This window comes from Heterocephalus glaber, unplaced genomic scaffold (genome assembly GCF_053883595.1).
Source record: "Heterocephalus glaber isolate CG9 unplaced genomic scaffold, H.glaber_assembly_v1.0 deba00001465, whole genome shotgun sequence".
Classification (NCBI taxonomy): Eukaryota; Metazoa; Chordata; class Mammalia; order Rodentia; family Bathyergidae; genus Heterocephalus; species Heterocephalus glaber.
In genome coordinates this window covers 2,674,491-2,691,319 of record NW_028258312.1, presented here as the reverse complement: position 1 = coordinate 2,691,319, position 16,829 = coordinate 2,674,491, and the positions used below count along the sequence as shown (strand labels likewise).

The window sequence follows — 16,829 nt, the reverse complement described above, 5'->3', positions numbered from 1 at the left end:
ACTTACCCCTTGGGAAAATTGAGTAGTATCATGAAAGGGAGAAAAAATACCGAGGAGCCCCTGGAGCTTTCTTTTGCACCGTGACCCAAAATCGGCTGTGTTTTTCCATCGTTGTTGTTTATATATATTATAAATTACATAATGCGCAGTAATTTTTCTTTTAAATCTCACAGGGCCTTCGAAACATAAGCTGCATTACATAAAGGAAGTAGAAATTAGAACCACCCTTAAAGAGTTGTTACTCTACTTAATTTTTCTAATAAACCAGTGTATATGTAAGTACACAAATATAAAGACGCTGATTAAACTAGGAGTTAAAATGTAGAAATGAGAAAATAAAACATGAGTTTTACAGTCAGGCTGTCAGATTACAGCCTATGACACATTTAAAACAATGATACATTTTAAACATCATTATCCAAAGACTGACACTATTTCCAGTTTTTAAAGGGTTAAAATTTAGCTAGGCATAGTTTCCCATATCTGTAATCTCAGCTGCTTGGGAGGCTGAAGCAAGAGGATCTTAGAAGTTCATTCACGGTCTCCTCCCTGGGCAATTTAGAAAGACCCTATCTCAAAATAAGATTCAGAAAAGCTGAGGATGTAAGCAAGTATGCATGAGGCTCTGGGTTCAATTCTCAGTACCACACTCATAAAGAACAAAACTTCAGGTCATAAATAATGATGAAAAGCTTCCATAATCACATTGATTGAATATAATTATTCCTTTTGCTTGGCACATCTATTTCAAACATAATCCCTTGGGCTGGCAGTTGTTTGTAGTGTGACTGAAAACCACAATGAATGTTTAAATTTTTAAAAATGTTTACAATAAAAGACACATTGCTATTAATCACCCTCAAAATACTCCCTCTTTTTTCAAACACTTATCCCATCATTCTTAAGACTTTCTGAAGCAATTCTGTAAGTCTTCTTTTGTGACTGTCTTTAGTTATGCTGTTGTGGCTGCCTCAGTGTCTTGAACTGATTTAAAACATTTACTTTTCATAGTCATTTTGACTGGGGAGGAGCCAAAAGTTGCATTGTGCCAGATCTGATGAATAAAATGGGTAAGGACACACTGCATTTCGGCTCAGTGGCAATCAGCAGCAGCATACACTGTAGTGTTTGTGAACTTACCTCATAAAAACACAAAAGAGGACTTCCAGAACTACTTCAGAAAGTGGCAAGAGAGGCTGGGGATTTAGCTCAGTGGTTCTGTCGCCTGGCTCAAAAGCGCAAGGTCCTGAGTTCAATCCCCAGTACCAAAACAACAACAACAAAAACACTGAGAAAGAATGATGTGATAAGCATGTTCAAAGAAAGCAGGAGTATTTTGAGGGCAATTAATGACAGTGTGTCTTTTACTGTAATAAATATTTTAAAATTTAAAAATTCAAGGCCAGGGGTTTAGCTCAGTGGCATTGTGCCTGCCTGGCAAGTACAAGGTCCTGAGTTCAATCCCCGGTACCAGAAGAAAAAAAAATTAAACATTCACTGTATATTTTGATCACCCCTTATAATTTTATTCTTTCAGAGCCATACAAAGTATTAGTTCAGTTTCACAGATCAAAGTACAAATTCATCCAAACAGAAGTTGATCTTGGTGTTGCAGTTCATAGTTACACATACTTGTGATGAATCAGTGTGAGTTCTTAAGGAGGACAGGGAAAACTCCAACTGCAATCCCTCTAACTGGGGTGTCAACAGTATTGATTTCATATGCAAAGGGAATATTAAAGAGCATTTTTATATTTACATCACCCAGCAAAAGTTCACTTGTCTGATTTATCTCATGTTGGCTTATACTACACACTGGCAGTTATACACCAACTGTCTAATTAATTGCTGTTGCAACAGTAAATTTGAGTGAGAGCTTAATTAAAGACAACTGTAAGCCTGGCATGGTGGCATATGCCTATAAGCCCAGCACTTTGGGAGGCTGAGGCAAGAGGGTCACAAGTTAGAGTCCCACCTGGGCAACTTAGTGACACGTCTCAAAATAAAACGAAAAACCAAGCTCGGGATGTAGCTCAGTGCAAAGGCCCCAGCTTCGATCCATAGCAAAAAATAAAAAATAAACTGTAGCCAACTTTATAAATTAAGATGTCTTACACTGGCTTATAAAAGCTTAGTACAAAAATAATAAATGCTTATAGAATATTTAGAAAATAGAAAATTATAAGTAAAAAGATTATTCATAGTTCCACTATTTTTTTTTTTTTGGTACCAGGGATCAAACTCGGGTCCTTGCACTTGCTAGGCAGGCGCCGGAACCACTGAGCTAAATTCCCAGCCCAGTTCCACTATTTTTAAGACTTTTCTTATAATAAATAAGAATTGGAAACAGCCTCTCAACACTGTAGTGTATAGACAGTGTAACAGATACAACTATTAAAGTGGCATAAACTCATGCATGCCATGGAATGAGGTTGAAGATACATGGTTTTGAATAATTAAGGGCTTCTGGCAAAAAGCCCTATTTGGTCTAAACTAAACTCACTGACCCCCAAGAAAAGAGAAAAGAATACCGGTTAATATTTTTTAAAACTTTTACTATATGCCAAAGCATACTTTTAAAAGTTCTAAGGATTTAACTCAGTGGTTTCGGCACCTGCCTTGCAAGCACAAAGTTCCGAGTTCAATCCCTGGTACCAAAAAAAAAAAAAAAAGTTCTATATGCATCATCTCACCTTCCACAATAAAACTAGCATGTAAATGATACTATCCCTGACATCAGATTCAAACCCTTAAATAGCTGAATTCAAAGTCCACAGCCTTTAAAAAATTTTTATTTTTATTAGTCCATGTTTGCAGTACATAATGATTACATTCATCATGGGGAGTTGGTACACGTACATAACACATCTTAGTTCTTTTTATATCTCCTTCCCCTCCTCTCACTTCCCCCGCCCTTGAAAGTCTTCAGCTTTAACCACTTATCTTATTCTATTGCCTATTCAAAACATGGAGAAAAAGCCAATTAAAGAAATAATAGACATAACATGACCTCATTTTTTATAAAGATGAAATAATTTTCTTTATAACAGTATATTCATAAAACCTGAAGAATCTTCTCCAATTGACCTCTAGCAGTGGGATTACAAGAAGCATCTTCCCACTTTGGGTAATTCTATTTTAGATTTTTATTGTTGTTTATATATGTACTGCTGAAGCGAGCACTCTTTTAGATTTTTTTTAGTTATCGCTTTTATACTTAGACAAAACAAAGTTGAATTTTCAAAACTGGGAACTAATAGTAACTTTTTTTATCCTGATAAACTAAGTTTTTAAACAAAAACAATTCTTCTCCTTAGTGACTTTTGGGATGGTAAATCCACATATGTATTACTTTAACAAAGTTATATCATCTCTGTTTTTGAAGGTTCTGTACCTGGTGATGACAGAACCAACTTTAAGTCTATTCACAGCATAACTGATTTTTGGAAGGTAAGATATATAACTGTGGATTAAGTAGCTTTAGGTATTCCATAAACCCTTGGCATACATAATAAGCAGGGAGTATTTGTTGAAGGAATGAGTAAAAATGAGTATCATTTCTTTAAGCTATTATAATCAACCAACCCTTAGTGTTTACTGAGAATGTATATGCATAGTGTGATACTGTTCTTATAACTTTAAAAAAGTGTATTTTTTCCACACTCCTATGTCATTTGGAAAGTACAAGACTTGTTTCTTACAGAGGGTTAGGGCCTAAAGTCAGTCTATAAAGGACTGGAATACATACTAGTAACAATTACTCTTAACTATGCAGAAAGTATAATAGACATGATTTGGATATGCAACCTTTTGTGTGTGTGTATTATAGTAATGTACAGCCTAGAGAGAGAATATAACGTTATAGTTGTATTAGTCATTTTTCCACTGCTGGGACAAAGTACCTGACATACACAACTTAAAGGCTAAAAGGTTTATTTTGGCTGACTGTTTTTGGAGATTTCAGTGTGTGGTTGGCTGGATCCAAGACAGAAGGGCAAAAAGGAAGGGCAACCAGAAGCAGAAAGCAGGGGAAGAGCCAGAGAGGAAGGGGCCTGGGATTAGATATAGTCCCCAAAGTCACATCCCTAGGACTCATTTCCTAATAGCCCATGCAACTGTGAGCTCATCAAAGGGTTAGCTACTGATGAGGTGAGTGTGCTACAATCCAGTCACCTCTCCAGGAGTCTCTTAATCCAGTGAAGCTCACAAGATTAACTGGCAAATAGCATTTGTAATTACATAAAAAAATCATTGCTTCAGCATTGGAATAGACTTGGTTTTTCCATTACACTTGACATAGCAAGAAGCTCATGAAGAAAGAACAATTAAGAGAATAGCAATTTCAAGTATCCTATGTCACAAACATTTGGGTATAAAGGATGAGGCAGTTAAAGGAAGCTTTCAGAAGTGATGATAATGCTGTTCAGTTTTATAGGATGAATAAGGAAAGGGCATTCTAGGAATAAGAGACAATATGTGCAATAAGTTATTCTAGATGTAGAACTGTTTGGCACTGTGGGCATATGGAAGATGAAGTGGAAAAGGCCAAATGCTAATTGGACGAGGTCAGCATGAAAGCCACGCTAGAAATTTAAAATTTACCAGGGAGACAAGGAGAGTGAGAGAACAAGTATGAGATAAGGACCAAGTGATCATAAGTCATTGTTTTAAACTTGGTGAAACATGAAAGATAGGAAAGGAAGTGAAGCTCATCTTGCCTCATTTACTGTGTGATCTTGAGACATGTATATGGCCAATGGGAAAGAAGACGAAGGGCAAAAAAAATGACCTCTGGGCTTGGGATCTCTCAAAATGAGCAGATAGGTTCAGAGCCAGCATAACAGTCAACACAAACAAAGTTGTGGAGGGAATTTGAAGGATGGGAAGTACGGACAATTATAAGGTGAAATCATGATGTGTGGCTATAACCAGGTCTGAAGTTTACCTTTTGGAGGGCAAGTTTTAATGGACTCAAATACAAGAGTTAAAGGATTAAGAGTTAATATTTGTAAAGTACTCAGAGCAATACCTTTTACACAGTGAGCCCTGGTAAGTGTTAACTACAAGAAGACCATATCATTACCATTAATACTAACGGTTATTTGGTTGATAATTTTCATACTCAAAATTTCTCATATATAAAATGCATAAAAATATTTCTTGTTGTGAAAATATTTTTCTAAAGATATTTCTCTTTTTATATAAAGTTTATGGAAGGACCCCTTTTGGAAGGTTTGTACTGGGATTCATGGTACAATAACCAAAAGCTGTATAATTTAAAAAACAGCAGTCGCATCTACTATGAGAACATTCTTCTTGGAGTCCCCAGAGTTCGGCAACTAAAAGTTTGCAATAATACATGCACGGTCTGTTCATCCTTTCAGTCTTTGATGAGTGAATGTTATGGCAAGTATACTTCTGAAAATGAAGACTTGTCTGATTTTGGCATCAAAAGTGGTACTAAGTAAGTAGTGTAAAATTATACAGTAATTTTTTCTAGCAGATAACCTTTGTATCTTTAAAAAATTGTAAAAATAAGGCCGGGGATTTAGCTCAGTGGTTCTGCCACCTGCCTCACAAGCACAAGGTCCTGAGTTTGATCCCCGGTACCAAAAAAAAAAAAAATTGTGAAAATATATGTATTTCCCAAGCAATACAGGCTGGGGCCTGGTTGGTAAGGTAACTGTTTCAACAACAGTATCAAATGAAGATGTGGAGATAGCAGTGCTTACAAAAGAAATAGCAAAAACTATTTGGGTTTTAGGAGGTTTTGTGGGTTTTTTTGCTTACCTTAGAGTACAAAGTATTTTGTTGTTGTTGTTGTTGTTGTTGTTTTTTCTTATATGAAATCCTTAGACATAGTGAATGCAGGGCAAAACATCAATTTTTGCTTCTGCAGTAGTCAGCTTCTCTGGCCTGACTACTCTTCCTCAAACACACACACACACACTGCCAAACTGTGAGACTCTTAGGAATGTCTTAGGTGTGCTCTGCCACTTTCCTCCTCCTTCATCCTGGCTTACTGCAGTGCTATCTTTTGTGGCTGCTAGTACTAAAAACGGTCAGGTGTGCTCTGCAGGCGCTGTCTGATGATGGCTGCCAAACATACTATGGCCATTGTTCCCCAAAGTGGCTGAGGCCAATGCTGGTACACATTCACGTCTTTGGTTTACATTAGAAATGTGAAAGCCCAAAGCCCTGGCACCACCTGCCTGGACACAGAGGCTTCTGGTATCAATGTTGTTTGTACTTTGTGCTTTTATAATCCTATGAAAATCATAGCAAGGAGAGACTAAACCTTTTTTGTATACAGTATTTATGAAAAAGTGATACAAATGTTTACAAAGGTCTACCCTTTCCTACTAATAATTCCCACTCTCTAGAAATAGCTACTATGCTCTTCTAGTACATACTTCCTGCCTCTAAATTCATACTTATTCTGCTAATACTTGATTTTATAGTTTATATATCTGTTGTTTTTATATTTTATATATCCATTCCATCATGGAAGATGATCTGTCATGTAGATCTTATGCCAATTCCTCTGTTCCTCTTAAACCTTTCAATATCATTATGCCATGATTAGTATTATCAGTTTATATTATAAAAATTTCAATTATATTTTCTTTCTCAAACAACCTCCCCTAACTCCCAGTACTAATAATTGCTTTGTGGTTTGGGTTGACTTATTTTTTAATTTGTATGAATTTTGGACATTCTTGAGGGCTTGCATAATTCTAATCTAATAAATTCATAAGTATTATGACACATTCTTATAAATATTACAATAATATTAACTCCATTTCAATGCAAAATTATAGGATAAATCAATTATTTAATTACACATTTTAACTTAGAATTCCAAAACCAATCTTTTATTTTAATATTCTAAATTCTGATAACTATACTTTATATATTAATATTGACACTATGGATTAGGGTTACTTTACCATCTGTATAATTTATTGAAATTATGAGTTAATACCTGTCATTCCTCCACACCAAAATAAGAAACAACCTGTGCTTGTTTATCTTATCTAAAATGTAAAATTCATTAATTAAAAACATTACTTATTAAAAATTGGAAGCCAGGACAGAGTGGGTTTAATAAATTTTCCTGTTTATCAGTCATATGCAGAAAACCCTCAAAAACACAACTATGAAATTTTGGCTAGGGCCGGGGATTTAGCTCAGTGGTTCCGGTGCATGCCTTGCAAATGCAAGGTCCCGAGTTTGAGTTCCCTGGTATTAAAAAAAAAACTTTTGACTAAAGTATAAATAGGGGTGTGCCATGCCTGTAATAGCAGCTACTCTAGAGGCTGAGACAGAAGAATTGAAAGTTCAAGGCTAATTAGTGAGATTCTGACTCAAAATGAAATCTAAAAGGAAAAGGGGTACAGGGAATGATGGTGTGTGTGTGTGTGTGTGTGTGTGTGTGTGTGTGTGCAAAAATGATCAAAGCATGTTATGTGCATATACAAGTCTGCAAAAATGAAACCTATTAATCTTCTCTGTTTCCTCTCTACCATGCCCTGAGCAGTGCTGCTCTACCATGCCCCTCTGCCATTTTCTGCCTTGGAGTCAGGGACTGAACTGAAGCATGAGCTAAAATAAACCTCTCTTCCTTTAAGTTATGGGTTCCAGGTGTTTTGTCCCAGCAGTGAAGGAAATGACTAAAACAGTTCTCCAGGACAGACCTTAGGCTAAGTCCTACAGCTAGGTTCAGCACCTTCAAAAGGACTAAAATAATACAGGATGGCTCTTTGGTTACAATGGAGTTAAATTAGAAATCAGTAGCAGAAGAAAACTTAGGAAATCCACAAATAAGTGGAAATTAAAGAAGACACTCCTAGGGTCATGGATTTAGCTCAGTGGTTTTGCTGCCTGCTGCACAAGCACAAGGACACAAGTTCGATCCCCGGTACAAAAAAAAAAAAAAGACACTCATAAAGAACCACTGGATCAAAAGGAAAATCACCAGGGCAATTAGAAACTGCTTTAAGATCCACAGAAATGAAACACAATGCAAACACTTTGGTGTGTGGTAAACACTGTGCTCATGGGAGGTTCATTCCTGCACATGTCCATGTCATGAAAGAAGATTGCAATGTGATAAACTAACCTTCCCCTTAGAGAAGCAGAAAAAGAGCAAACTAAAGCCAAAGTAGGCAGAAGGAAGGAAATAATAAAGATTAGTACAAAAATATGTAAAATAAAAAATAGCAAAACCTAAAATAGGTTCTTTGAAAAGATCAACAAAATTGACAAACCTTTAGGACAAGAAAGACCAGAGGACTCAATCAAATGGGAAATGAAAGAGGGGGTGTTTAAGGAAGTCAGAGAGGTGGCCGGGGATTTAGCTCAGTGGTTCCAGCACGTGCCTCACAAGTGCAAGGTCCTAAGTTCGATCCCCAGTACCAAAAAAAAATCAGAGAGGTGGCAGGAAAGGCCACAAATAACTGCACACCAACAAATCAGACACAAAATGGACAAACTCCCAGAAAGACACAAATCTCTAAAACTGGATGAAGATGAAATATTAACTAGAACAAAAAGATATTGAAGTAGTCCTTTAAAAACGCCCACAAAGGGCCCAGGGAGGCAGCTCAGTGGCATAGTGCCTGCCTGGCAAGCATGAGGGTTTTTAGTTCAATCCCTGGTACAAAAACAAAACAAAAAAAACCACGAAGAATTCCCATGCCCGCCACTAGTGGGTTCCTCCAAACATTCAAAAAAGTGATACCAATTCTTCACCAACTTCCAAAACATACAACAGTAGGAGATGTTCCAATTTATTCAATGCAAAATTATAAGAAAACTGCTGGCCAGTATCTCTTCTCAATATAGACACTTATATTCTCAGCAAACAGCAAACCAAGTGCATCAACACTAAGAAAAAATCAGATGCCATGATCAGAGGATTATCCCAGGAATGCAAAGTTGGTTTAGCACTCCAAATTGATTCATTTATGAAGCATAGTAAGAGAATAAAACAATATAAAAAACATTTATATAATTAATATATACTAATCAAAAAAGATGTGGAAAAAAAATTTAAAAGGTCTGGGTCTGGGTCTCAGCATCAGAGTGGTTCCCTAGCATACTTCAGGCCCTGGGTTCAATCACTGATAATATAATTGTAATAGTAATCGTAGGGCAGGGGATTTAGCTCAGTGATTCTGCCGCCTGGCTCACAAGCACAAGGACCGGAGTTCAATCCCCGGTACCAAAAAAAAAAATATATAGTAATCATAATCATAATATTTATAAGTACTTTTTCCTAGTGGTTTCAGCACACACATTCCCTACCCTGATGAAAACATAGTATTAATAGAAAAAAATTAAGCAATAATCTTTGAGTAACCTTTCAAATATATATTGGGGAAATTGAATAAGGAGACTAAAATGAGGAATCAAAGCTTTCTTTTGATTATCTCATAATTAAAAGTAAAAAGAATGAGAAAATAAGTTACATATATTTTACTTTGATTTATGTACTTTAGTTAAAATAAAATAGCTACGTTACACACAGACACTGCAACACAGTTTTAATGATACATGACTTTTACAAGTCAAACTATGAAGCACTTTACCCTCTTACTGATATTTCCGAATCAAAACCTGATATTCTTTTTTTTTCTCTTTTTTCCCCCAGTACCAGAGATTGAACTCAGGACCTACTGCTTGCCGAGCAGGCACCAACACCACTGAGCTACATGCCCAGCCCTAAAAATCCTGATATTCTTGCCCCACTCAAAAACTAAATATCTCATAAGACACAAGAGACAATATGTTAAAGAAAAAAACCTCATAATTTCTAGATTCTAAGCTCTCATTTTTCCTGTAACAGTTTGCAGTTTGTCCAGTGTGTTACCCAAAGTAAGCCCTAAAAAGTAAAAAAAAAAAAAAAAAAAAAAAATACCATCGGTCCTTTTAGCTTAATCTTTAACTCATTCTCTTGGTTCAAAATTACAATAACACTTATAAACTTGTTAGTAAAACTTTTTTAAAACTACTACTTTGGAACCAAAGTTTAGTTTAAATTCTTAGACTACTTTTCAACTGGGCTTTCACATATCTCCGCCATTACTTTTTTATGTCTAACAGATGGAAGTACTCTAACACCAACTCACCTTGGCACTGGGGATTCGTTGGTGCTTACCAAAATGGGGGATACATTTTCACCTTATCAAAATCAAAACCTGAAACCAAAAACAAGTTTATTGACCTTCGACTGAACAGCTGGATCACAAGAGGGACCAGGGTTATTTTTATTGACTTTTCATTATACAATGCTAATGTAAATCTGTTTTGCATTGTTAGGTAAGTGACTCAGAACCTCTGTATTGGTATATTGTTTTTGGTTTTTGTTTTGGTACCAGGGATCAAACTCGGGTCCTTGCGCTTGTGCAGCAGGCGGTGAAACCACTGAGCTAAATCCCCAGCCCTGTATTAGTATATTGAATTTAAAACTCATCCAGAGACCTTACTGAGGTTTCCAATTTGTGCATGGCTGTGCTGATATTAAAAGCATAAACTTTAAAATAAATATAATGAAAAAAATAAAATAAATATAACGTAGCTCTTAAATATAATGTAGTTCTGTCAATAATGAAAAAGGGGCTGGGGATGGAGCTCAGTGGCCACAGACATCAGTGGCTGTGCCTACCATGCACAGGCCCTGGGTTCAATCTCCAGTATCACAAATAATAATGATGATGATGAAAAAGAAGGTAAAGCAACATCACATTCATTGTTTAATTAATTCAGAATATATTTAGGAACATAGAGAATTACAGTGTTAATTTTATATTACTTATTTGTGTGTGTGTGTGTGTGTGTGTGTGTGGTACTGGGGATCAAACTCAGGACGTTGCCCTTATGAGGCAGGCGCAGTGCCACTGGGCTAAATCCCCAACCTAGTCCTTTTTTTCTTATGGTACTAGGGATTGAACCCAGGACTTTCACACTGAGCTGTATCCTCAGCCACCCTTCCCCCCACCTTTTGGTACCAGGGATTGAACTCAGGACCTTGTGCTTTCGAGGCAGGCGTTGGAACCACTGAGCTAAATCCCCAGCCCCCCTCAGCCCTTTTTTATTTTTTATTTTGAAACAGGATCTTTCTAAGTTGCCACCCATGCTGGGTTCAAGCTTGTGATATCCTCAATATCCCAGAGTTCTTGGATTACATGTGTGCACCGCTGTTCTTAGTCTAACAGTTCTTTTATTTTTTTTATTCCAGTACCAATAAATCTTTAGGTAGGAATAACTGCATTGTAATATTGCAATAGAAATGCTGGTTTCTTAAATTACCACCAATTCTTTAATAGTTCACATTACAGAGAACACCAAAAATACAGTGAACAACTTCAAAATCTTTTTATATTTAGTGTTGGAATTAATTTTTATACCCCTTGCTGGGCTCGATGGCACACACCTGTAATCCTAGCACTCAAAGGCTGAGGCAGGAGGACCACTGTGAATTTGAGGCCAGCCTTGGCCTTCAAGACCAACCTGGACTACATAGTGAGATCCTGTCTCAAAAAAACCTTATACTTCCATTTGCATGGATCATTGTATACAACATTTAATACCTAAAATAAACAGAAAATATTGATTTTAGTAGAATATGTAACCTTGATATATAGAAGCAAGAAGTATCTCTGATAAGATAATGGTGGAGAATGTAATTATCTCCTTTGAAATATTCAAAAATAATGTATTTTGAAGACAGACCAAATTAATAACAGCAACTGCTACAGTATAGCATTTTCCTGAACAACACCTCATTCTCCTATGAAGATAAATTAGTGTTTCCATTTCTGAATGAGTAATCTGAACAAAAAATAGAATGAATATCTGGCTAACATCACATCTTTCTCATTTATGTTGCTTCACCTCTGAATATTCTAAGTATAGAAAAAGGAGCAAATAAAAAATAAGCACATCTACTTGAAAATTTTTTAATTGAACCTGTGATCCAAGGAAACATATTTTGTACAAAATAATTTTTTTGTTTCTTTACTTTTTTCTACAAAATAAATTGTCATTAAAGTATACATTGTCATTAATTAGAAATTTCACATTGAATTAAATCCTAAAGTATAAATACATGAGATGCAAAGATATTTTCACAAATCTAATTTTACAGATTGGTAGCAGAATTCCCTGCAACTGGAGGAATACTTACTTCATGGCAGTTTAACTCTCTGAAACTCCTCAGATATGTTAGTTACTATGATTATTTTATTGCTTCCTGTGAAATCACATTTTGTATTTTTCTTGTTGTCTTCACAATACAAGAACTCAAAAAAGTAAAAGAATTTAAGTTCGCCTATTTCAAAAGTATTTGGAACTGGTTAGAATTACTACTTCTGCTGGTGAGTATACATTCATGTGTATAGGTGAAGGGGATCACATCTGAACCCACCAATGAGGGAAGTGTAAAAAACAGAATTTTCTATTCATCCTACCCTTATTTTGAAAGCTACAAACATATGAAACATAAAACGAACTGTCATTGTACACACTAATGATGTTATGCTACAATGGAGAAATCTGTTTTTTTCTGATTGAGTCCTTGGCAAGGCTAGCGTAGACCTAGAGGAATATGTGATTACATAAATATTGTGACAATACACACATCATGTCTCCTTACCACATTCGGTAAAAGGTATTCCTGCCAGACTCTGATGAGCGCTTGTAGTCCCAGCTACTTTGGAACCCTGGGGCAGGAAGATTGCTTAAGTCCAGGACTGGGCAACATAGAAAGAGATGGAGAGGAGGTGGGGCGAGTGAGGGTGGGGTGATGGTGGGAGAAGAGAGGGATTGGGGAGAGAGAGAATGAGAGAAAGAAACAGCAAAATGAAAAAAAAAATGTATTCCTCACAGGGTCTCATATTTCACCAATCATGAATCTTTCTGAACAAGTTTCTTAAAAATGTACTCTTCAGTGTTGCCTAAATGCTCTTTCCTCCTCACACCAATTGGGAAACAGGCAAAAGACAAGAATAATCAAAAACTGAAGGTGGGGAGGGGGCTTGAACACCCAGAGGGTACCTCGGGAGGACAGAGCACCAGGATTAGGGAAATAGCTCCTGAAAGAAACACCAAAGACTGCCAGTTCTAGTTCCTGGAATGTCTAAAACATGGAGATGTGGGCAGGGCAAGCCAAATGTTGTAAGCTTGGTCTTAGAAATAGTCAAGGAACAAATGTTTCTGGCTTATACAAATTTATCTTTCACTTTCATTGGCCCTTAGTTATAACTAACCCAGTACTTAATCCTTGTTTCCCAAAAGCAGATTGACAGTTTCTCAGAGTCCAAAAGTTTGTCACCTACCTCTCCAGGATCCCTAATAATGCCTAAATGTTCTATGAATGCTCTAGGTAAGGAAACTCAAAAATTTGTTGACAGTTATGAAGCTCTGATACCTAAAATAACCTGGGTTATTTAAAAGATATTTCTAAAAGGATTTATATTTTATAATTTTTTTCTTACATTGTTACCTGGTAGAAAATATTAAACTTTTAAGTATCATGTAGAGCAGAAACTCTTACAGCCTAGGCAATGTGACATAAACATTTTATGTATTTTCACTTTATGACTCAAGGAGGTAAACAGATAATTAGGATAGCCACAGAATTAATGTCTCCACCTTTATGAGAATTATGTTACTTTAAGCTTCTGTAAGTTGAGGGCTACTTCTATTTGTCCTATCTTTCCCTCCCTCTTTATTAAACTTTTAATGAATGTTTTCTTGTGTTTCTTTACAGGCTGCAAGAGATTTAGAGGTAGAAATAGTTTCTAATTTAACCCTTCTTGTTTTCCCATTTAGTTGTGTTTTGTGACTGTTTTCTTCTACACATACTGTAATATACAAAATTTTCTCCTACTTGGACAGCTGTTAAAAAGTACTGAAAAATATTCAGACTTCTATTTTCTTGCATACTGGCACATTTATTACAATAATATAATTGCTATTACTATCTTCTTTGCATGGATAAAGGTATTTATGTCTTCTTATATCACACGTTAACAATAGCCTACAAGTATAATAGGAATTTAAAGTTATGGTTTAAAAAACTTCTCAACTGTTGAGTAATTTTAAAAGTAGTTTGGCTTTGTAATGATTGCTTCTAAATCCTCAAACATCCTTGGTTATCATTAGATTCCTCCTTTAATTTGAAACAGGATTTTTCTGAAATTAACTTATTCTAAGTAATTCTAATCTTTGATATAAGCAACTATAATCTTTGATATTCTATTTCATTATTTAAATTTGTTCTTTTTCAGATATTCAAATTCATAAGCTTTAATAAGACAGTGTCTCAGCTGTCATCAACCTTGTCCTGCTGTATCAAAGACATAATAGAATTTGCCATCATGTTTTTTATAATATTCTTTGCTTATGCCCAGTTAGGATTTCTTGTTTTTGGATCGCAAGTTGATGACTTTTCCACTTTTCAAAATGCCATGTAAGCTCTTAGTATAAGTAATTAGTGTAATTATATTTTCTAACAAAAAAAATCATGAAAGGGCTACAATAAGTGGTAATGTAAGTTTTAATTAAGCTAGTTTCTATATTTTCATTAAAGACAAAATATATCATACTCAAAGTAAGATTTGGCACTAATGGATCCAAAAGGATGGTGGTAAACACCCCCACCTCCAACTTTGGTACTGGGGATTGAACCCAGAGCTTCTGTACTGAGCTATATCCTCAGCCCTTTGTATTTTATTATTATTATTAAATTTTGAGACAGGATCTTACTAACTGCCTGGGCTTGAACTTTTAATACTCCTGCCTCAGCCTTCCAGCGTGCTGGGATTACAGGTGTGCACCACTACACCTGGTTGCTGGTATTCATTTTTTAAAGCGTTATTAGGTGAAGTTAGAGAAAAATATATTTTTATTTTGGATTAGCTGATTTTTTGTTTTGTTTTGTTTTGTTTTTGTTTTGTACCAGGGATTGAACTCCGGTCCTTGTGGCGAAACCACTGAGCTAAATCCCTGGCATGGATTAGCTGATTTTTTAAAAATTATTGGTCGAGGTAGTTTTTAGTTTTTCAGTTTTGTTTTGGGTTTTTTTCCCCTTTTAGCACTTCGGACATTCTGGCCTCCAAAGTTTCGGTTGAGAAAAATGCTGATAATCTTATTATTTCATGTATGTGATGAGTTGCTTCTCTGTTGCTGTCAAGATTGTCTTCATTGTTCCACAGTTCGTCTGTAATGTGTTTTGGTGTGGGTCTCTTTGAGTTGGATGTTTCGTCTTTCATCAGACTTGGGGAGATTTTTTTTCCCCTCTTTCCCAGAGTCCCTCTATTTACTAAGGATTTATTAGAGAAGCCCCACATGGGGTTTAGTTCCCAGGAGGCCATCTTTGCTCTCCTTGGCCCCACTCGCCCCACAATGAACCAAGGGAATGTTGGGAACACAGGCGTGCATACCCGGAAGAGGCCAGGTAAACTATGCCTTGTTTAATGTATCCATTATACATAAGGGCATCCTGCCGCAGAGCGCTTTCACACTCAATCCTACATTAGGTCCTGAGCAGACTTCTAACTTGCAGCACCAGAGCTCTGACAAACCAGGAGACATTGAGAAAGGCAGGATTTTGACGTGCCGGGTAAATCATTTCATCCGAAACAGTCACATGTCATCCCCCAGCAAGTCCTCAGGGGCCCGCAGCTGTTTGCTTTGTGGAGTGGAAGTTTGGGCTTTTTCCCTCCTTGGATTTCTCCTCGCTGCTGCCACCACTTCGCTCGTGTGTGTGTGTGTGTGTGTGTGTGTGTGTGTGTGTGTGTAAACTTGGGAAGATTTTAGTCATTATTCAAATAATCTTTATCCTTTTCTTTTTCTTCCTTTGGAACCCCTACTGTGTATCTTTTTCTTTGTTTCTCAGACTCAATAATTTCAATCATCCTGTTTTCAAGTTCATTGATTTCTTCTGCTTGCTCAAACCTGCCTTTGAATCCTTCAAATGAATTTTTCATTTTTTACTGTATTTTTCAGCTCTAGAATTTCTTTCTTTTTAGGTTTTTCTCATTGGTATTTCCTTTTTTTAACTTTATCAACATCTTCCTTCAGTTCTTCAAACATCTTTAAGATAGTTACTTTAGGGCCAGGGATTTAGCTCAGTGGTTTCCCCACCTGCTGCACAAGCGCAAGGACCCAAGTTTGGTCCCAGGTACCCCTCACCAAAAAAATTTCTTCCTGGCTTTGCCTTTAATATGAGCATAATAGAATATGAGCATACATACATACATATTGATATTCCTGGATTATCTGGTAATGCCATTGCAAATTGAGAAAATGAGATTTCAAGTTAGGAAAACCTAATTCTATTTCTGCTACCATTATGCTATTTAAAGCCTTAATGTAATATCTTCATTTTCATCTTAAAATTAGAAAAACAAATGTTTGTAATGGTATTTAATATCAAAGCTAAGCTTTTCTAGTTATTAAGGCAGTCAAAATAAAACTCAGACCCATGGTGAGAATCATTATCAGCACTTGAGACTATAGAGTGAAAAACTGTTGGAATCTTTAACAGAAATTGAAATCATTAGGACCAAAATTAAACACATCATCAACATTAAAAAGTTTAGGGCTCTTGGGTCTAGGTATAAGTTGAAAAAAATCACTTCTTGGACGAAGTCGAATTGTTTGAAGTTTTAGAAGAGTACTAGAACGGCCAAGGAATGCAATGCTAAAAATAGCTTGTAAACAGATATCTCAAGGTTTAAATCTTACAGGTGAACAATGAATTCATATTGGTGAAATAAATTGAAGCCTATCATCTCCTAAAATACCTGTTTAACTATTGA

General features: G+C 36.1%; 1 protein-coding gene across 1 annotated transcript in view; it reads left to right on the top strand.

Annotated features, from left to right (window-relative positions):
• Pkd2l2 (polycystin 2 like 2, transient receptor potential cation channel) overlaps positions 1-16,829 on the top strand; it is a 29,391-nt gene that overhangs the window by 512 nt on the left and 12,050 nt on the right. Inside the window, 8 exon segments of the mRNA XM_021255681.2 lie at positions 174-275; positions 3,318-3,377; positions 3,380-3,450; positions 5,208-5,464; positions 10,108-10,323; positions 12,152-12,380; positions 13,837-14,007; positions 14,295-14,476. Of these exon segments, the coding sequence (XP_021111340.2) occupies positions 174-275; positions 3,318-3,377; positions 3,380-3,450; positions 5,208-5,464; positions 10,108-10,323; positions 12,152-12,380; positions 13,837-14,007; positions 14,295-14,476 (1,288 nt within the window).